This window comes from Chlorocebus sabaeus, chromosome 11, assembly GCF_047675955.1.
Source record: "Chlorocebus sabaeus isolate Y175 chromosome 11, mChlSab1.0.hap1, whole genome shotgun sequence".
Taxonomy (NCBI): Eukaryota; Metazoa; Chordata; class Mammalia; order Primates; family Cercopithecidae; genus Chlorocebus; species Chlorocebus sabaeus.
The window spans coordinates 91,541,873-91,564,665 of NC_132914.1; the positions used below are offsets into that span (position 1 = coordinate 91,541,873).

The 22,793-nt window shown below is 40.4% G+C and overlaps 1 protein-coding gene across 1 annotated transcript in view; it reads left to right on the plus strand.

Annotated features, from left to right (window-relative positions):
* PLXNC1 (plexin C1) overlaps positions 1 to 22,793 on the plus strand; it is a 159,145-nt gene that overhangs the window by 51,813 nt on the left and 84,539 nt on the right. The window contains exons 5-6 of the mRNA XM_037996696.2: positions 9,149 to 9,263; positions 18,896 to 19,043. Coding sequence (XP_037852624.2) covers positions 9,149 to 9,263; positions 18,896 to 19,043 — 263 coding nt within the window. The remainder of the gene's footprint in view (positions 1 to 9,148; positions 9,264 to 18,895; positions 19,044 to 22,793) is intronic.

The window sequence follows — 22,793 nt, forward strand, 5'->3', positions numbered from 1 at the left end:
TTCAGATCTTCATTCGAAGCCTTCCTGCCAGTCTTTTGTTTTTTGCTTTTTAAACATTTGGATGCTTTTATTCTGCTATCTGGAGGGTGCACTGTTTCTGATAGGCCAAATGTGGGATTTGATACTGCTTTCAGGAGGATCGGGTTTTAATATCATTGCCACCTGTTTAGTGGTGGGGAAACTGAGGCCCACAGAGACTAAGGAATGTGGCCCCCAGTTACACAGGGAGTATATGGGAGGGCAGCTTTGAACCCAGACCTTTCTGACTCAAGAGGTGTCATTTTCACATTTTTATTTCCAGCTGTTGTTTTTTTAAATAGCTCCCCTAAATTATTTAGTTCGTGATTTGCGTTTGGAAATAGAAAACACCAACTTTTAGTACACTCATCGCCCACAAAAGAACCACAAGGAGCAAAGGCCACAGACCAGTTTTGTGTGAGTGTTTCAGTCTGCAAATGTGTTTTTTGTGTGCTAAATAGCTCAGAGTTTCAAGACAAAGGCTGGTTTTCCACCACGCCAGTGAACAGGCCAACCTCGTGAACAAAAATCAATGAAATGACTTCTGCTGGTTTCACTGAAACATAGACAAGAATTTAGTCACTTTAAAATTTCCTTCTTAACCCAATTCAGCTACCTTTTGTTGAATGCCAGCCGTGGGCCAGGTCCTGTACTAGGCCCTGGGGAAAACAAAGATGTATGAGGGTCTGCTGTGGAGAAGCTCACAGGTGAGTGTGGGAATAATTTCAGTACACCGTGCAGAGTGCTCTAATAGCCGGTACTCAAGGCATGAAAGGACTCCAGAGAATCCTTTAATATTTAGGAGGAAAGAGAGTTGTGATTAAGAATCCTCCAAGAAGCCTTGAATTGTGTCTGCCTCCTTACATAGAAAAGGCATGTTGGGCATTGAGCTGGTGTGTGAGCAATGCCAAAGGGCATCTGGTCAACCTCATTGCCCAAATCCCTTTCTCATCACTACCATTTTGTCTTTGGCTTATGTCATCCAAGTTTTTGCCTATATTTTCTGTTCCATTTTCCCATATAATATAATAACAACTAATATTTATTGAGGCATAATTGTAAACTCTTAGAACGGATGTACATTTGTCTCCCAACTTCATCAGGTGAAAACTATTATTTGTATTTCTGCAGATGGAGAGCCTGAGACACAGAGAGGGCACATGGCTTGCTTGGGGTCACTGGCTTGCAAACTGCACAACCGCTATCCCCCTTCCTTCACTAAGTTCTAGCCAAGCTGGTCTATTTCATCAGTTCCTTGCAGAGACCATACTTTAAGTGCACTCAGATACTCTGCACATGCTGTTCCTTCTGCCTGGAATGCTCTTCCCACTACAATTTTTTTTTTTTTTTTTTGAGACAGAGTCTTGCTCTGTCACCCAGGCTGGAGTGCAATAGCATGATCTCGACTCACTGCAAGCTGTGCCTCCAGTTCAAGCAATTCTTGTGCCTCAGTTTCCTGAGTAGCTGGGATTACAGGCATGCACCACCTCACCCGGCTAATTTTTTGTGTTTTTATTAGAGACAGGGTTTCACCAGGTTGGCCAGGATGGTCTTGAGCTCCTGGCCTCAAATGATCTGGCCTCCCAAAGTGCTGGGATTACAGGCATGAGCCACTAGCACCAGGCCTCTTCCCACTGCTCTCATGGTTCTCATCCTTGAATGCTTAGCTGAAATGCCATCTTTCTTCACTAGCCTGTCTAAAGTAGGTTCCTTTCTCCTATATCTTTGGTTTCTGCAGAAGACATACCTCAATTTGAAATTATTTTAAATGATTGTCTGTTTATTTGGTTTTTGTCTGTGTGCCTCTCTGGACTATAAGCTCAATAAGAGAAGGAACTTAACTGGCTTATCCATTGAAATGTCCACAGTGCCTAGTGGAGTGTTTGGCATCCAGTGGGCTCTCAGTTCATATCTGTAGAATGAATGCCAGGTATGGTCCTAGGCCCTGAGGGTGCAAAGGTGAATAAAGTGGTCCTTTCCCTTTGGGGGATTTACAGTGTAGCTGGAGAGACAGGCAGGCAATCAGCAACTAATGCAGTATGCTGTGTAGACTAGGAACATGTGTAAATGTCATGGGGACACAGAGGAGGGAGTGACTGCTTTGCCTGGAGTCTGAGCAAATATCATAGAGGAGGACACTGAAATAGCCCTTGAACAAGGAACGTGATTTCACCTAGTGTTGCAGGCCCAGAGGCATTCAGGGTAGTGAGGATAGCACACGCTCGGGAGGGCCGGGCCTGTTTGCCCTGTATGTGTTTATCAAATGCCTACTCTCCACGAGGCACTATGGAATAGATATCAGGGACAGGTATTTTTAGGAGCTTGCAGTCCAGATAGACAGACTCATCAACCAAACCTACCTGGGGATGAGTTTGAAGAGGAAGGCAGGGGCCAGATCACAGTGTCGGGGTCAGAGATGAGCATGGAAACATGTGTTGCAGACTGGGGGTGCTGAAAGGCATGTAGACAGGAGAGTCTGGTATGGGAGAAAGGGTATCATGAGAGATTTTTAAGCAGGGAGTAACATCATCAGCTCTTGCATAAGAGTAACCCAGATGTTGGTGTGGAGGTTGATGAGAGAAACAGGAAGTGGGAAGGGGGAGACTTCATTTGGCTGCTGCAGGAACCCAGGTGAGAGGTGGGGGGTAAGCATGGGTTGTAGAGGATGCTTAGAATTAATAGGCCATGATCAGTTGGGTACAAGAGTTACCCAAATTAGCCAAAATAGGCACAAAGTTTTCTAATTTGATCCGCCATGTGGATTATTGCTCATTAAACCAGACTAGGTAGCGGTTCCCAATGTGTGTGACTAGAATTTCTCATCCCTCAGAACATCCTTCAGCAAAAAAGCTGGAAGATGGTACATCATTCGTTCTTGTCCCGGAAAGTTACAAAGCACAGTGGCATCTTCAAGGCTCTAAGTCCTGCAGCAGAAAGACTTGTTTAATTTTATTTACTAGTGTTTCCCAGCTTCTTGGCAATAGAACCCTACTTTAATATTAACACCCAAAACAACTCCAGGAACACAGTTCAGTTTGAAAAATGCTGAGAAATTGAGTAAAACTTGTATTTTCCTATATGGCCATGTCTTGGAAGAATCTACTTACTATTATGCTGGCATTTGTGATGTCGCTACCCTGGAAGCCTTTACAATTTTTGAGCAATTTGATGTGGTAGTAAGAGATAGATGCCAGTGCCAGACACCATGCTAACTAACCTCTCTGCACCTCCGTTTCTCAACCTCTGACATGGAGGTGGTAACAATAACACCTACTTCATGGGCTGGTTGTGAGGATTACTGTGTCAATTCCCAGAAGTCCCCAGAAACAATGCCTGGCCTATGGGCACTAGGAAGGTGCTATGGTTTGAAAATGTCACCTGAAAAGCATGTGTTGGGAATTTAATCCCCAATGCAACTCTGTTGAAAGGTGGGACCTAATGAGAGGTGTTTAGGTCATGAGGGCTCTGCCTTTGTGAATGGATTAATGCCAAGCATAGAAGGGCTTCAGGCTGCAAATTCCGGTCTCTTTCTCTTGTTCACACGTGCATGCTCTCGCCGTCTCTTGCTCATCCACGGTGGGATGATGCAGCATTAAGGCCCTCGCCAGATGCAGGCCCCTTGACCTTGGACTCTCCAGCCTCCAGAACTGTAAAAAATAAATTTCTTGTCTTTATAAATTACCCAGTCTGTGGTATTCTATTATAGCAACACAAAACAGACTAAGACAGATGGGCTCAGTTACTATTAGCTATTCTGAGAGGCAGTATAGGTAGCTGATGAGACCACAGGCTTTGAGGCTACACTGCCTGACTTAGTAGGTCAGCTCCTCTGTTTACTATCTCTGTGACCTTAGGAAAGCAATATGGAACCAGCTATGCCTCAGTTTCCCCATCTATGAAGCAGGGACAATTATTGCAGCTACTTAGAGGTTTGTTGTGAATAATAAATGAATCAAATCATGTGAAAAGACATTGCCTGGCATGTTAGATGTTTTTGCTTAAAAAAAATTTTCTAAATTGTCTCTGTTATTAGCATAATTTTATCATGTAGATTGACTTTCAGCTTCAATGATGAATATTCAATTTTCCAATTTTTCCTGGTCTTATGTTTTGGCATTCCCCTCTTAAAGACTCTGGAGGCCTTTCATTTGAAGATTAGTTTGTCACAGACTTCCTATTCTCTTCTATTCAGTAGGCTTGGTTTCCTCATCTCGTGGACTGGCAATTGTCAAGAAAGTCCCCCGATGCTGGGGACCACCTGGCCCCTCCACTGGGCTCTGTGCCTTCTCTAAAAATGCAGACATCTGTTTCAAATCACTTAGCAAAAGACCTTGAGATGCTTTTATAGCAAAGCCCTCCCCCAGCATGGATGCAGTCTCCTGTTTCCTGGGAGAGAGAGAAGCTGGATTGTTTCCTTGTTAAAAGTTTTCTGATATTATATCAGTGTAGAATCTTTGGAACAGTTCACACTAACCCCCACATTCAAGCCACTTACCTGATATGTAGTTATCAGATTCCTTCAGGGACTGTCTGCTCTTGGTGAACAATTAGATTAGAGGATGCTGATGAAATTTGAGTGGCAGGAAGTAGAAGTTACATTTCTGAGTTCAGAGTTTCTATTTCAAGGTTGAGTAAGTGGTAAATTTTTACTGCAAGATTCTAGCCTGATAGAGTCGGCCTCTCAAGGCACCCCAGCCCAGCCCATGGGTATTTTACCTGCTTGGAAACTTCGGCTCCTTTTTAGAGGTGGGCCTCCCTGCTCTTTATGTTGGCATGAAAACAATTAATAATTTAAGCCATGCCCATTAAAAAAAAAAAAAGAAATGCTGTATAAATACGATACTGTAATAATAAATTTAAAAGTCGATCCAGCTGAGCACTGTTCCCAGACTACCAGCTGAGCAGAAACACAAATAAGAAGAAAACTGCTATATAATGCAAATGGCTGCAATCTCGTTGTTTTCTGCTATTCTTTATTGCAAATATATAGTAGTAAAGTTACATTATGGATAAGTAGGTTTTGTGGGCTAACCTGGAAACCTAATCACTGTTTATAACATTATTTCTATGGAGGAAAATGCATTTTATATTAGAAACAGATGGTCTGCAAGAAAAATTTTTTGGCAGTAGAATGGATTTCTAAGTCCAGAGCTGCCTGGAATTTTCACCTCTTGCTAGTTGTGTGGTTGTGTTGTATTCACAGCTAGTGATAGAGGAAAATTAGAGGCCTCTCAGAATCCCCGCTTCTGTGTTCTCCCCCAAATCCTTGCTACCCTCTTCATCCTACAGTCTCTGCCTTACCTTCTCTTTTCTCTGTTTCTGGGGTCCCCATCCCTGTGTCCTCGTCCTGGCCCAGCCCCACTCTCCAACCACTGGTTGAGGTCCCAGGAAGCCAGGAGGAACTATGAATGTCCTTTATTAAGTGGTGGTTAGGATCCATAGGAAGGCATGCAGCAAGGGGGCCAAGTTTGTGGGCTCTGAAATAAGACTTCGACCACTTGGCAGCTGTGTGGCCTTGATATGTTACTGTACTTCCCTGAGCTTCTGTTTCATCTGTATAGAGCGGGGTTGTTGTGAGAACTAACTGCAAACACTCCCAGCAGTGCCTGGCACAGAGTAATATTCCCTCCATGCCAGTGTGTGGTGGGGTAATTATTCAGGGATACTGTGGGTTACACATATTTCTAAGAACCCAGGAAGCAAACCCATTGTATAGAAAGACTTTCTAAGTTTCAAACAGTGAACTTAGAAACAAGTGTCTGGGACCTTCCTGTTTATGACTCGGGGTCAGAGTAGGTTTGGAACTGTTTTTTTTTTTTTTTTTTTTTTTTTAATCTGTTGGGGGTGAGGGAGGGGGCGGTTACATACTTACGTAGCTGAACGGCAATATCAAACTTTAGTATTATCTCAACTACGTTAAGCTCTACAGCAGATTCTATAGCAAACTAACAAGAACAGCTTTCTTAAATAGTTTCATTGACTGAATTGTTTCTACGTACAGTGTTTTTCACATAAGGGAAGTCTTTTTAAATTAACTTTTTTGTTTGGGGGATTTTTTTTTTTCTTCAGGCAATCTTTGCGTTTGGGCAGATTCTGTTTTCTAATTTGCAAATAGGCTTGTGTCTGCCTGCAGGCTTTATCATGAAAGTATTAGCTCTAACTGGAAATAAGGACTAGAAAAATAAAATACTGACTGGGAGTCTGAGGACTTTGGGATAGATCCTCAGTAGAGGGTGGAGCAAAAGTAACAATAAGTCAAGAAAGCAAACGTATCTCTACCAATTTCTCTAGAATATGTCCATTTTTATCCAAATCCAATTTTCCTCCTATTCTTGGCCTGAAGAAATTGAAATGAAGCCATTAAGATATCAGCCTATCTGAGAGTGCATCACTGAAGAATCAGCCTCGCTACGAGTCCTGTGTGACAATGAGATTTTAATTTAATTAGGGCAGTGGCTCAAGTGTTTATGCACTTGACCATTGCTCTTGTTAACACGCAGGAATTAGAGTGATAGCTTTCGAAAGGAAATATTTTGGAGTAACTAGCTTTGTTTACTAAAATATGGGAGCTACAAGATCTGCTCTGTAAGAAATGTAAATGTATGAGTAATATGCTGTCATGAAGATTTTATAATCTGCAATATTTGAGAAGTAATAAGATACTGTTGTTGGCTGGCCATCTGGTTATACATACTTGATGTCATGGTTTGCTTTTCATTTTTTCATTTTTTATTTTTACTGGTGAGAGGCAAGGAATAGGAGTTCAGAGGTGGTGGGGTTTTTTTATATCTATATGTACAAACAAGGAATTTATGTTTAGTTGCTTAACATAGTTAGATTTTGGTTTTGCCTTATGCAGAATAAAAAATGAAAGGTTCATTATATATTTTCTTTTCTCTTTTTTTTTCAAAAAAATAAAATGAAAACCTCACCCCCTAATTTGGTCCCCAGATTCAAACTTTTAGCTTAGTTTAAAAATAGTCTCTTTGGCATAAGTTGGAGTCAGACATGAATTAAAACTCTAGAAAGAAAAATCAGCAATGGAAAAGACCTATAGAGATTTCATATTTCATCCTTTCATTCAAAAATATTTATTGAAACCCTAGTATTTGCATATCATGCTGCCAGACACTGAGGGATTTGCTAAAGAAATATTAAAGACCTTCTCCCTTCTTTGAGGAGCTTAGAGCTTACTTGGGGAGAACTGAGATAGACTTAGGAAACAGTTAAGTTGTAATTCAAGGCAGCATATGATTAAATACCAAAATACATACTTCCGACAAGAAATGCTATAGGAGTTCAGAAAAGAGAGTGATAACTCAGTGGCACTACTGTTTTCTGCCTACAAATTGGCAAATTGTGGCACTATTTGTATGAAATATTTTACACTTGTTTTTTTGGCAGCCTTAGGCTTTGACTCCCAGGCAGCATTAAGAGCCAACAAAAATATTTGTACTCCAGTCTCTTCGGAATCGGCTTATTTTTTTTTTTTTCTTATAGGCAGAGGAAGTGCCTTACACAAACCAGAGTGCCCATGAGAGGCAGGGAGTTTTTGACAGTCATGATCTATTTCAGATACAACCGAAAGAACCAGCTTCGTCATTCTGTTTTTCAATCCAGCAGTGCTTGTCTCTCCCTTGCAAACTCTCTCTGACATTGAGAGGCGGTTTAATTTGAATTTAATGTCCGTGACGGACGAGCTAGCCATCAAGGGTCAGATAAATGTATGGCTTTGGAGAATTGCTGATGAAAATCCTCCTGGTTATAATGTTGGAGAAGAAACTGACACAGATGTAGTGGGGGGTGGAACACAGATGTGCTCGCTGGGAGCAGGGTTCCCCAAATGTCAGCAGCCGGTGACATGCTAAAGGTATTGTGCTTGGGGATGACGTTTAGTGAAACTCACTGACTTCCTGTTCTATTTTTGCCATATTCAGATTAACACAGAGCTCAAAGATGAAGCCATGAGGCCTAAATTCTTAAGAATTAAGAGAGAGAGAGAGAGAGTAGAGGAAGGAGAAGAAATAAAACCTTTAAGAAGCCAAATACACTATTTGGGCCCATCCATTCCTCATTCCGCTCACATCCCCTCGGGGACTCCCCGTAGCTGAATGTGGTCATCACTTGGTTGCTTTTCAATCTTATGATTCATGTGTTTTCAGTTTCTTTTAAAATTCAGCATCACTGGTTTACCACCCCTGCATTTTAATCTTCAGCCTTGAGGAGGTGTAGTACTAGAAGTATTTCGTTCTTTCCTTGACACTATTCAATGGATTATCTATGTAGTCCAGCACCCTTTGGTGGTAACATGGCTGTTGGTGTTTGTTCTTCTTGCCGGCTTGGTGCCCCATCTGGTGAGGCAAGGGTTCCCAAGTTAACGTGACCTAGAGTGACTGACATATCAAGCAAGCCAGTGACCTCACCACTCAGCTTCTGAGCATCTCTTTATCAAAGTAGTTGACCCTGGCCACAGCTTAAGACTTATCTGGGTCATCCTCTGAGCTGGCTGACTTGGGAAAATGGCCCTGGAAAAATGTTTCACCTATATCTTTTGATATAATTTGGTGTCTGTCTAAATAAATGTTATGCAGCAGATGGTTATGGAATGTCTTATCAAATTCTTAGGCAGACTCTGCCCTTGAAATATTTCTATTTAATTATCTTACTGCAAAGCACAAAATAGTAACTTTATTATTATTATTTTTTAAAACAAAATCAAGTTACACAATAGGTTGATATTCTGGGAATGAATAGCAAACCTAAAATTTATACAATATGTGAACTCTTTCTTCCATGAGCTGTTCTTTGCTAGGTATTTCTAAAAGGGAGTTCCTTATTTCAGAATCCATGAGAGGATGTGTTCGGATATATTTGGCAATGTCATCTTGAGAGATGGCTCAGGAGTCGAAGTTCAACACGTTGTCTACATTTGTTCTTTGCTCCTAGACATGATGGAAAAAAATGCTCTGCTGTTTTCTTGTTGCTTTTCATGGTTTTAGCATCATGTTCCTATTCTCTCTCAAATCAATAATCCACTGTACAAAGTCTGGCATTCTGTACTGAAGCCAAGTATTAAAAATTTTAACTAACGCATGTATGGGGTCGCTGTTTTGTTGCCGCATTTTTTTAGGTGCACTTTCCAAGGAGATTGTGTACGTTCAGAGAACTTAGAAAACTGGCTGGATATTTCGTCTGGAGTGAAAAAGTGCCCTAAAATTCAGATAATTCGAAGCAGTAAAGACAAGGTAAGAGGAAAGATTTTAATTTGTCCTCATTGTATTGTCTCATTTTGCACAGCGGATGCTGACTTCCTTCTGTGTGTAAAACATCTATTGGCAATCAAACATGCTTAGTGATAGCACTCCATTCATTTAGCACTCATTAATGAATATTGAATGCCTACCAGATGCCGTCTACTCTGCAAGGTGCTGGGGATATAGCAGTAACCAAGTCACATCATGGGCCTGCTCTCGTGGAGTTTGTTGTCTTGTGGAGCTGAAGATGACTCTCAATGGTTGAACTGGAAGAAGAGTTGGACTTCTAATGTAGTAGAAATACATATTGCTTTTGAAAGTAGAGAAAAAAGAAGTTCAGATTCATGGTCAACGAGATTCCTTAAATGTGGCTTAATTGCAGAATTTTGTTTAGTGTAATGGTCCCTTATCCTAATGTGTTGAGTCTTCTCCAGTAACCATCTTACGAACATAGCTTCCAACAGTCTTGGTAGAGATGGAGAGAAGGCCAACGTGGGCAGTGACTATCGCATGTGAGGTCCTTTGGAAAGCCAGTGGGCTCTCGCTATGGCAGCACCACTCTTGACAACACATCAGCCCTGTCATTGGATAAGAGAAGGGAGCAAGGAGCATATTTAAGCATTTTCAGATGCACATGCCGACCATGCCCTACGGGAAAAGGGAATTCCTGCCTTGCAATCTCAGTGGTGCTATAAGGAGACATGTTCTCCCTAATGACGGCTCTTGTGTTATGAATAATTGCACGGAGTCCTCTGTTATGAATAATTGTACAGCAGCCAGCTGACCTGTCTGTTGAGCTCACTGTGTTCTGTTTGAATGCCACATTAACAAGGAAATGGGCCACTTTCTCTTTTCCCTTACACTTTGCCATTTCAGAGAGATGGCAAGAACTTTACCACTTACGATGATTTAACATTTAATAAAGGAGAGCCAAAGTATTTAATGAGTGATAAATAATAAAAGAATCAAGCTTTTAAGTCGTAACTGATCAGAACTAACAGATTTAAAGCTATTTGGCTGTTGTCACTTTCTGTTGTCTTCCTGGAGAAAAAAGAAAAAAAAGAACTTTCATACAAACTTCTATGAGCCCTGAATCAGAGTGAATTGATTCGTTGGAAAAGATTCTTAGGCATCTAAACTTAGGTGTATCCAAATTCTAATTTCTCTCATCAGTCTGAAAAATAGCCAAATTTGGGGCTAATAGAGAATAGTAGAAAATAGAATACCATAATCCTTGAATATACCCAGGACTCTGATTAGTGGTTAAGATTCTGGAAGATTTTTTTTCTTATGTCATTTAAAAAAATGTAAGGATAGTACTTCAGCTAAATGTAGTGGGAAGAAGTAGCTTGTTCATTAAATAAAAAGTGCTATTTATACAACTTCCTTACCTAGCTAGGGGCTCATGATTACAAATTAATCACTGTTTGTATCTAGTCTAGAACATTTCAAAAACTGCTTACCACCCAAACAACCACTGGTGTTTTCTTCCTCGCCCTAAGTCCCACTGTGGTTTACCCTAATCTTCCCAGAGACTTCCCACACAGCCACTGCTTCACTCTCTCCAGCTCACCACCACTCTCAAAGTAAAGAAGATAAGAAGTTTGTAATTTGATTAAAGCTATCCTTTCAAACCAACTTCGGACTAACTGTTTTAATAGTGTTGATAAGCCATCTGATTCTATCTCTTGATCACATTATTTCAAAATATTTCCTACCCTATTGCCACCTTCGGCTTACCTGAAAATCTCAGGTCTTTGTTTAAATGAACCTGACCCTGACCTATGGAGACGGCAGTCTAGGGCCATGTTCAGTTCCATCTGTTAGCTCTATTCAAAGGCTACTTGCTACCTGCCTATCATATGCTTAGTAACGTTCTAGTTACTTTGTAGGCAGAGAAAAACTTCCATATAATACAGAAGCTCTGTTCACAGAAGCTTTGTTTCTTTCCACAAAACAATTAAAAGATAGTACATCCTCATACTCACTATGGGATCAGCATTAAAAAGAAATAATTAGAGCAATTCCAGTTGTCCTGGAGGGATTTCTGTGAGGTTTTGTTGAGTAAAAACAGCAAGATGCATAAAAGTGTTCCTAGCATGATCTTACATTGACCAAAAAATGTCCCTGTACACATTTATGTATATATGTCTCTATATGATTATTTGAGCATAGGCAAAACTATGGAAGAATTCATACAAGGTTGTAAACATGGGTTCCCCTGGTGGAATGACTGATGTGGTGGAGAAGGAAAGCAGAGATACGTAATAAAAATACAAAAGACACAGAAATAAAATTATTATTATTATTTATACTTTAAGTTCTAGGATACATGTGCACAACGTGCAGTTTTGTTACATATGTAACATGTGCCATGTTGGTTTGCTAAACCCATCAGCTCATCATTTACATTAGGTATTTCTCCTAATGCTATCCCTCCCCCAGACCCCCACCCCTCGGCAGGCCCCAGTGTGTGATATTCCCCACCCTGTGTCCAAGTGATCTCATTGTTCAGTTCCCACCTATGAGTGAGAACGTGAGGTGTTTGGTTTTCTGTCCCTGTGATAGTTTGCTGAGAATGATGGTTTTCACCTTCATCCATGTCCCTGCAAAGGACATGAACTCATCCTTTTTTATGGCTGCATAGTATTCCATGGTGTATATGTACCACATGTTCTTAATCCAGCCTATCATTGATGGACATTTGGGTTGGTTCCAAGTCTTTGCTATTGTGAATAGTGCCGCAATAAACATACGTGTGCATGTGTCTTTATAGTAGCATGATTTATAATCCTTTGGGTATATACCCAGTAATGGGATGGCTGGGTCAAATGGTATTTATAGTTCTAGATCCTTGAGGGATCGCCCCACTGTCTTCCACAATGGTTGAACTAGTTTACAGTCCTACCAACAGTGTAAAAGTGTTCCTATTTCTCCACATCCTCTCCAGCACCTGTTGTTTCCTGACTTTTTAATGATTGCCATTCTAACTGTCGTGAGATTATATCTCATTGTGGTTTTGATTTGCATTTCTCTGATGACCAGTGATGATGAGTACCTTTGCATATGTGTGTTGGCTGCATAAATGTCTTCTTCCGAGAGCTGTCTGTTCATATCTTTTGCCCACTTTTTGATGGAGTTTTTTTTTTCTTGTAAATTTGTTTGAGTTCTTTGTAGATTCTGGATATTAGCCCTTTGTCAGATGGGTAGATTTCAAAAATTTTCTCCCATTCTGTTGGTTGCCTGTTCACTCTGATGTTAGTTTCTTTCACTGTGCAGAAGCTCTTTAGTTTAATTAGATCCCGTTTGTCTATTTTGGCTTTTGTTGCCATTGCTTTTGGTGTTTTAGTCATGAAGTCTTTGCCCATGCCTATGTCCTGAATGGTATTGCCTAGGTTTTCTTCTAGGTTTTTATGGTTTTAGGTCTAACATTTAAGTCTTTAATCCATCTTGAATTAATTTTTTGTATACGGTATATAAAGAAGAGATCCAGTTTCAGCTTTCTACTTTTTTTTTTTTTTTTTTTTTTTTTGAGATGGAGTCTTGCTCTGTCACTGAGACTGGAGTGCAGTGGCATGATCTAGGCTCACTGCAACCTCCACCTCCCAGGTTCAAGGGATTCTCCTGCCTCAGCCTCCCAAGTAGCTAGGATTACAGGCACATACCACTATGCCCAGCTAATTGGAATAAAAGTATTTCTTAAACAATGTGGTTCCTAGAGGAGAGACACTGGAACTTTTTTTTTTTTTTTAAGACAGGGTCTCACTCTGTCACCTAGGCTAGAGTGCAAAGAGGTGATCATAATTTACTGCAGCCTTGAACCCCTGGGCTCAAGGAATCCTCCCACCTCAGCCTCTCAAGTAACTGGGACTACAGGTGTGAACCACCACACCCAGCTAATTTTTAAAATTTTTTTAATAGAGATAAGGTCTCCTTATGTTGCCCAGGCTGGTCTCAAATCCCTGGACTCAAGTGATCCTCCCACCTCAGCCTCTGAAAGTGCTGGGATTATAGGCATAAGTGACCATGCCCATCCTAGAAACATTCTTTTACAAATCAGAACTAAAACAAGGAATTCTACCATTGCTAATACTATTGACATTATTTATAAAGCTCTGTCCACTGCAGTAACACAAGAAACAAATAATACATATAATTATTCGAATTAAATATACAAAAACCATTATTTACTCATCTTAAGTGGCTGCATATCTGCAGAATCTAAATATGTTAGCTTTAAAAATTATTCAAATGAATAAAAATTAAATGAAGTGCTGAATGTTCAATAAATATTTAAATATCAATAGCCTTACTACATGTCAAATAAAACAAACTTTTAACCTCATTAATAAAAGGTCCTATTCATAAAAACAACAGAACTACTCAGCCATAAACTTAAAAAGCAAGGTACATATCCTGCTTTAAAACCATTTTTGCTAAGAGATATGTGTTGAAGTCAGCTACCAAAAATAGTGATTTTGCTTTGAACAACTTAGCTTAAGCCATTCTAGTTAGATAGCAGAGCAATGGTGTATTAAGGCTATTTTTTTTTTTTTGAGACGAAGTTTCACTCTTGTTTCCCAGGCTGGAGTGCAACGGTGTGATCTCCCCTCACTGCAACCTCTGCCTCCTAGTTGAAGCGATTCTCCTGCCTCAGCCTCCTGAGTAGCTAGGATTACAGGTGCCTGCCACCACCATGCCTGACTAATTTTTTTATGTTTTAAGTAGAGACGGGGTTTCACCATGTTGGCCAGGCTGGTCTCGAACTCCTGACCTCAGCTGCCTGCCTTGGCCTCCCAAAGTGCTGGGATTACAGGCGTAAGCCACTGCGCCCAGCCTTAAGGCTATTTATAATTTATCATAGCAAAACCTTATCAATTAAAAACATAAGCATAAACAAAAATAAAAACAAAAATACACAAAGCGTTTTCTTAGAATATATGGAAAACCTCTTGAACATATTCAGGCATGTTCTACATTTCTTGGTGAGAAGATATCACAAAAGTAGCACTTCTTCCTCACCTATTTTTCTTGATTTCATGTAATTCCAATGATTTTTGAATTAGTGTTTATTTAAAGTTAATATAAAATTCATGGAATTTTATAAAAATGTAATATAAAAGCTCATGGAATAACATGAGCTGAACAAGAATATCCAAAACATATTTTGAAAAGAAAGAAGTTGATTTAGGCAAGACCACTCCCATTAGATTGCAAACATAGATGATCGATAGATATCAACAATAATTTAATCCATGATTCTGGTTTAAAAATAGGAATATAGATTCATAGAATATAGTAGAAAGCTCAGAAATAGATGTAAAATTTTTAAGGAACAGATATCATAAAATGAGAGGAAACAAAAATTATTTCATAAAATGTGTGAGATAACTGGCTTATACTATGGAAACAATTTCGTATTTTACATTAAATATAAATAAAATTTAGACTAATTAAGAAATTGATACGTAAAGATAAGTCACAGAAGAACTGACAGAAAATGAAGTTGAACATAATTTTACCTCTGAAGCAATATAGTATGTAATAACAAAAGAAAAATATTCATATATATGACTTCCTTTTACAAAAAGTAAGAGTTAACTTGGCCGGGCATGGTGGCTCATGCCTGTAATCCCAGCACTTTGGGAGACCAAGGCGGGCAGGTCACCTGAAGGTCAAGAGTTCTAGACCAGCCTGGCCAACATGGTGAAACACTGTCTCTACTAAAAATACAAAAATATTTAGCCAGGCATGGTGGCAGGCACCTGTAATCCCAGCTACTCGGGAGGCTGAGACAGGAGAATTGCTTGAATCCGGGAGGTGAAGGTTGCAGTGAACCAAGATCGTGCCACTGCACTCCAGCCTGACTGACAAGAGCAAAACTCTGTCAAAAAAAAAAAAAAAAAAAAAAAAAAAGAGTTAACTAAAGGACACACTTCAGGAAAATATTTGCCACTAAAAAAATATTCATCATAAGATAATAACAGTAAGAAAAATTAAAAAGAAAAACATCAGTACACCAAAAAGTAACTGGGCCAAAACACAGATATTCTCACAAGAGGAGATTCAGAAAGTAGATAGAAATATGGAAATATGTTCAACCTCACTAGTTTTCAAATAAATACAAATTAAAGCGATAATAAGCTATGCTAACACCCAGTGTTGGTGATGCCAATTAGCACAACCTTTTTGGAAAGCAGTTTGGCAGCATGTTTCAAAATTCATAAATATATTCATTCTGTTTGAAGCATTAATTTCAGCCTTAGAATCCTGAGGAAATAACTTGAAAGAAGAAAATCCCTAGGCATGAAGATGCTCTTGCAGTAGCATTTATAGAATTAGAAACCTGGAAATAACGAAACTGTTTAGCAATAAGGAATGATTCAGTATAATATGTCGATCTGATAAGAGTGTTGTACAGCAAGCAATTCTTTGACCCTGTGGATATTGCCGGCTAATTGACACCCCAGCTGCCTCTGCATCCCATCTGCCCTTTAAGTCTTCACTCCCTCTTTATCCAGCTTGATTCAAGAAAGAGCCATCAGCCTGGTAAGGAGTCCCATGCTGGGTTTCTTAGGACAAAGCTTCAGCTTTTTAACCGTACTCGCCTGGACCCCAAGTTACACAAAAATACCTTCACCTCACTGGCTCCTCTCTCCTTCCGCTGCACCTGAAAAAACATGCTGTCTCTTCTTTTCAGGTCCACTCCAACCTGGTTTCTGCCCCACTGTTCCCCTGAAACAGTGCTTGCTCCATGCAGCCATTCCAGCGGACACTATAAGGTCATCTTACTTGGCTGACAGTGTGCTTGAAACTGTCTTTTCCATTGCTTTCCATGGCACGCCCACTCTGTGCTCTCCTTCTTCTCTGTGGCCAGGCCTCAATTCCCTTGCTGGGCCTTGCTGGTGCCTTCTCTCCCTGTGTCTAAATATTGGAGCCATTTAAGGCCCAGTTTTGGTTCTTCCTCTCTTCTTACTCTACATTTTGTCTGTAGACAATCTTATCCACTTCCATAGCTTTATAAATCATCTGTATGTTCATGTCTCCTTTATCCCCACCCCAGATTGCTCCTCTGAGCTCCAGGCCCATACCCAACTTGACACATCTGCTTAAGTATCACACAAGTATCTTGAACTACATATACTCCAAATTGAAGTCTTGAATCTTCCACCCATCTGCCTCTCCCTCAGTATGCCCCATCTCCATGTATGGTACCTATGGTACCTCCATCCATCCATTTGCTCGCCAGCATCCTCTATATCCACATCCCCCACTTCCAGTCCTGCCCCATGCTACTTCTAAGGGGTACCTTGACTGCCTGGTTCTTTCCCTTTCTATTGTACCATCTTAGCTCAGTCATCTCTTGATGATTCCTTGATACCATGTGACCCTACAATTTTATTCTGGTGGAATGTTCTATACTTCTACTAGTCTATAAGCTCTTTGAGGGCAAGGACCATAGCTGTTTGGTTCACTGGTATAATCAGTACCATTGTGCAGCACTTGGCATATGTTGCAAGCTTGATAAATATTTGTGGAATAAATAAATGGAATAATTATAGTTATGTAAAACTACATATGTGAGAACTAGAAGGAAATGTGGAAACTTTAAAAGAGTTGTTGAAAATGTGATTTTTAAAACTTCTGACACTCTTGTGAATTCAATTTAAGACATACATGTATACTAGATAATATGTGATAGTGTGCTAAGATGTGTGGTGCGGATATAAATGCTGGGTTGAAGATTCAGCATGAATGAGAGTTCAGGCATTTGTTGAAGATAAGTTAGTGGGAATGGTTTGGGATCTTTTACTGTGCTCAGAATTCCCTAAAGACAATTGAACTTCAGTCCAGGTGAAGTGGACTGAAAGAACTTGCCTTCTTCCAGCATGATAATATGGCCAGAACTTTTTGAAAATGGAAAGATAGGGGTGACCTCCAGGGACTAGACAAGACTTAGCAAGCTTATCAGAGAACCAGGGAAACAGCAGAATCTCAGTTGGCAGTGCAGCAAGTCTGGGAGGAAGTGAGACGTATAACAGAAGACAGACAGCTGCCAGGTTGTCTAGACTATGGCTCTTCGTAGGAGGTGATAAGGTTACCACTTTCTGCACTCCCAGGTTCCTTTTACTTGGCCCACATTCCCACCAGATCCCATCATGCACCTGATGCAAAAGGAGTCCACTGTTGCCATGTTAATTCCTATAATTTTCGTTTTGAACAGGAGACCTGGCTGCCTTGTTACTTTGGACCATTTCCTTGGGAAAAAGCTACTTTGGGAACATTTCAAGATTGTCTTTTTGTGTCCCTACTCTACACATACACACATGTACAGGCACACAGACGTATCCCTGTACACATACAAACGTACACACACAAAAACACTCCCTCTACCCGAATTTAATCATATGTTTGACCACAAGCAAAACCTTAACTAATTCTCAAGCACATTTCACAGGCCACCTTCTTTAATCATTATCTAACAATATTAGCCATAAGGAATAGCTGACAAATGTATCTTCATACCTAGGAGATCACCGAGGCATGCCGCCTTAAATGAACCCCAGATCAAAGAGAAATGGATGAAAACAAGTCATGTGTTTAGATGGGAATACTTCATATCATAAAGCTATGAATTTTTCTAACATTAAAGCATATATTTAATACAATTTCATTTAGACTCAGTCTCTTCAACCCCTTTGGATAAAATGAACTTAAAGTTCATATGGATGAATAATGTGCAGGAAACGCTAAGAAAATTATGAAAACAGAGATAAAGAAGGAGAGATTTGCCTTCTCAGATGCTAAATATATTTAAAATTACAGGAGCAGAAACTTAATGACATTGGAATAGATGTAGATCAATAGATTATTGAAAGAGAGCGGAGTTCAGAAATAGATTCCAGATAAATGGAAATTTAACATAGGACAAAATGGTGTTTCAATTCAGTGGGAAAAGGAGGTTTGTTTTTTGTTTAATAAATGGCTGTGACATAATTGATTAACCATCTGGATGAAGTTGGACCCTTATCTCACACTGTATATAAAAATAAATTCCAGATGGATTAAAGACATAAGCTTAAAAAATAAAGCAATAAAGACGTTGGAACAATTTTATATTTGTCCGTAAGCTAGAGTTTGGGAAGCACTTTATAGCTGAGACAAGAAACCCTGTATTTGATTACTTAAAAGCACATTGTGTAAGGATAAAAGATGCCACAAGCAAAAGTTACAAGACAAACAATAGATTAGGAGAAAAATATGTGTCAGAAATATGACAGATAAAGATTAATATCTACACCATGCAGAGAGCTCGTGAAAATTGATAAGAAAAATTTATACACAAAGCAGAAAAATGGTCAAAGAATAACAATATGCAGTGTACAAAAGAGCGAACCCAATAGCCAACAAAACATCTATTCTTTTATATTTTTATTTATTTATTTATTTATTTATTTTTGGAGGTAGTGTCTTGCTCTGTCACCCAGAAACATCTATTCTTTACATCAGCTCTTCTGAGAAATTCTCCTTCCTGTGGCAGGTCAAAAGGTGAGATCACATGAGGCTCTGTGATGGAAATGAGGCAAAAATCATCATTTTTTCCCTGTATCTTCCCTGCACAGACTACAGTGACTGTGGTGGGAAGCTTCTCTCCAAGACACTCAAAGTGCATGGTGAAGAACGTGGACTCTAGCAGGGAGCTCTGCCAGAATAAAAGTCAGCCCAACCGGACCTGCACCTGTAGCATCCCAACCAGAGCAACCTACAAAGGTATGTGGACTCTTTATTTTTGTTATAAAGTCAAAAAAACAAGGGAACCTCCTGAGTTCAGTTTGCCCAAGGAATCTGAATAGTTCCCCCTCTGTAGACTCACTCCCTCCCTACCCCCTGGTTCCCACTTTTCCTCTGGGTCCTCCTCACCTCTGGTTTACCTCATTCCTTGACTCCAAGACCCCACTATCAGATATGCCTGGGCAATGATAAGAGGAGGGCAAGTTGGATAGGAGAGTGCAGAAAAGCCAGATAGCATTGGGCCAACTGTACCCAAATGGTTTAGATAATTCAGAGATCTGAAAAGCAAGAAATGCCCTGGGTGAGATGAGAAATTTTAACAATCAGTATTCTATCAGTTTGAGTTCATTGCATTCATACATCCATCCAGGGAGTATTTATTGTACATCTACTATATGTGAGGCCATATGCTAGGTGCTAGGGATACAGTGACTCCCCCTTGCCCCTAAAAAAAAACACTGTGCACAGGGATAGAGAGAAGTAAGTAGCTCGTTACAATGCAGTGTGTAAATGCAGGGAACATAGAGTACCATGAGAAGCACATGAAAAATGTACCTGACCAGACATGGCGGAGGGGGAAGGGGGGAAGGAAAGCTTCCTGGAGGAAGTGATGTCCAGACAAGGCGAGGGTAGAGTTGAGCCAGACAAAGAGGAGGGGGATGGGTATTTCAGACAGAGACCAACCTGCATGATGTCCAGGAGAGAAAAAGCTTTATTTGAAGAACCAAAAGAGCTTCTATATGGCCAAGGCAAATGTGGTAGGGGAAGGTGGAAAGGGGAAAGGAAGAGAAGATAGATACCAAAGGAGGTATCTTGGGGACCATGAAAGGCCTTGTGAACTGTGAATCCTGGGAGCTGTGATGAGATGCTGAAAGGTTGAAGCTGGAGACTGGCAGCACAATCAGATTTATATTACAGAAAGGTTCAATTGTGCATTGTCTGTCTTTCCTACTGGAATGTAAGCCCCATGGAGGCAGGGACTTTGGGAAGACATCTTCACATCTCCCTTTCTGTTGAAGACTTGAACAGTGTCTGGCACAACGTAGCCATTCACAATCAATAAATGTTTCTTGAATGAATGAATGAATGAATGAATGAATGAATAGCTTGAAGGTGGAGAATGGGCCAAAGAAGGGAAAGACTGAAAGACTGAGTTCCAAAAGATCAGATAGGAAAGCTATTGGAGGGGTCCAGGTGAGAGGGAAAGTGAGAGCTGGAGGAGAAGCCAAGGGGGATGGAGAGAAGTGGATTCAATAGATGGTTAGGAGGTACAGTGGGCAGACTGAGGACTCCTGAGTCTCTTTGGATGAGAAAGACTAGAAGTAGAGTTGAGTTCATGGAGAACGTCTCCAGGACTGAGTGATGATCATTAATGGAGCTGAGTGGGTTTTGTGGTGAGAGCTAGAGTTACCCAATATCTTAGTCCATTCTGGCTGCTATAACAAAATACCTTAGACTGGATAATTTATAAACAACAGAAATGTATTGCTTACAGCTCTGGTGGCTGGGGAGTCCAAGGTCAAGGCTCCAGCAAATTCAGTGTCTGGTAAGGGCTTGGTCTCTGACTCCACAGATGGTGCCTTGTTGCTGTATTCTCACATGCAGAAGGGGCAAGGGAACTCTCTCAAGCCTCTTTTATAAGAACACTAATCACATTCATGAGGGTGCAGTCCTCATGATTTAATCACTTCACAAAGCCCCCATGGCTTAATACTACCATATTGGGTATTAGATTCCAACTTATGAGTTTAGGGGAGATGTAAATATTCAGACCATAGAACCCAGTTGATCCTAAATCCTTCAAAAGGCAATTTAATGCACCAGGCCAGAGATGTGAGCTTAAAAATGCTCTCAGCCACTGGGTGGTGGCTGTTTGGGACTGATTGCTTGGAAAATCACCTCAATTTTCCACTTTACTTTGTCCACACTGTGCAGCCTTTGTGATGCATTTCTGGTTAATTTTGTTCATTAAAACACAGACCTTGCTCACCTATAAAATATGCCTCTGAAGTATTTGAGATCACCTTGTAAAGCTAGTTGGTTGCTTTTAGATCCTCCATCAGTTGCACCCAACCCTTCACCTGCCGTTTTCTGAATATCTTATATATTCCAAACAGGCAAACAAATTCGCTTCCCAGCCTCTTGTACTCAGCCAGCCAGCGACCATTGCCATGCCAAGCCTTTATCCATGGCCTTCTTTGAACCTAGAATGGCCTCCCCTCTTTAACAAAATCCTGTCTCCCTTTCTGCTTTGAAACATTGGAGAAAGTCACCTCTTTCCATATGCCCTTGCCAGATTCTGCTCTGACTTTCTCAGCCATTCTAACACCACTTTGGTCCTCCATGCACACCCCTGTCTTGGTACCCAGGTTACCAGAGGGAACTGAAACCACTCATATGGTCGTTTCCTTGACTGTGCTGTCATCACCTAAATTATTTTACCTCTTCCAGAATAACTGTAAATGCTTTCCTAGAAGAAATCATGAATATTCATTTCCTTGTGATATTTCCAAATAGAGTTTTGTGCCTATTTGGTGCTTGAAAAAATGTATGACTTTTGCAGTCTTCATCACTGGACACTTACAGATTCCACTGGAGTGTATTTTCACTGGGAGTCCCTCTGAGCTGACTGTCCCTGTGTTCATTCTATTCACATGTATCAAGTGTCTGTTCAGAGGCTTTTGCAGAGAGGTCATGCCAGCCCTCCAAGCCTCTTTGTCTTGAGAACAGAAGATGATCATTTCACACACACCCTCTGTATGTGAACCGAATTTTATATGGAATTCTGACTTTCAGAGGGAGTGTTATTGCTGTGCAGAAGGACCTTAAAGTAAGGGTTTTTAGACTTTGGGAACCACACACTAATAAAATTTCAATAAGAAAATTAGCGGTGCCAACGGAGTCAAGCCAGATTCTTATTTTGTCAAGACTTGGATTTTAAAAGCACCCTCTCGGCTGGGTGCGGTGGCACATGCCTGTAATCCCAGCATTTTGGGAGGCTAAGGCGGGCAGATCACTTGAGGTCAGGAGTTCAAGACCAGCCTAGCCAACATGGTGAAACCCCATCTCTACTAAAATAAATAAACAAACAAACAAATAAATAGCACTACCTCCTATTCCTATTAATTCATCAAAGGAAAAATATATTAATACCTTGTGATTAGCACTGGTTCCTGGACAGAAGGGGATTTGAAAGGTGCTACTCTGTATTGTGGCCCCAAACCTGGGCTCTATACAATCGTTCCATGGGGAGCGATGCAACCACAGGTGCCTGGATCCACCCCAGGCTTGTAAATCAGAATATTTAGGGGCATGGCCCTGGGATCTATATTTTTATAAGTTTCTCAGGTGATTCTGATACACAACTGGGTTTGAGAATCACTACCTTGGATAGAGTATATATGTTTAAATATTATATTTCTCTAATGCTGATTTAGTAGTTTTGAAATCCTTGTTATTTTGTTCTTTTGGGGTTTTCTAACCAATGAGTAGGCTTTCAAAGGCAAATAAGAAAGCCTTTATCACAGATTTGGTGACAGTTGACCCCAAGAAGATCGTGGAACCCTGCCCATGGAAACTACACTTTAGAGTATGTTAGGTAAATATTTGCAGCGTGGATTTTTCTGAAGGTGCAGGATTTCTAATCCTCCGGTTTTCATGTTCTAGGCACTTCTTGCTCGGTGATTTGTTTTATTCTTATGCCTTGGCCAATTAAAAGCTGAGATAGTG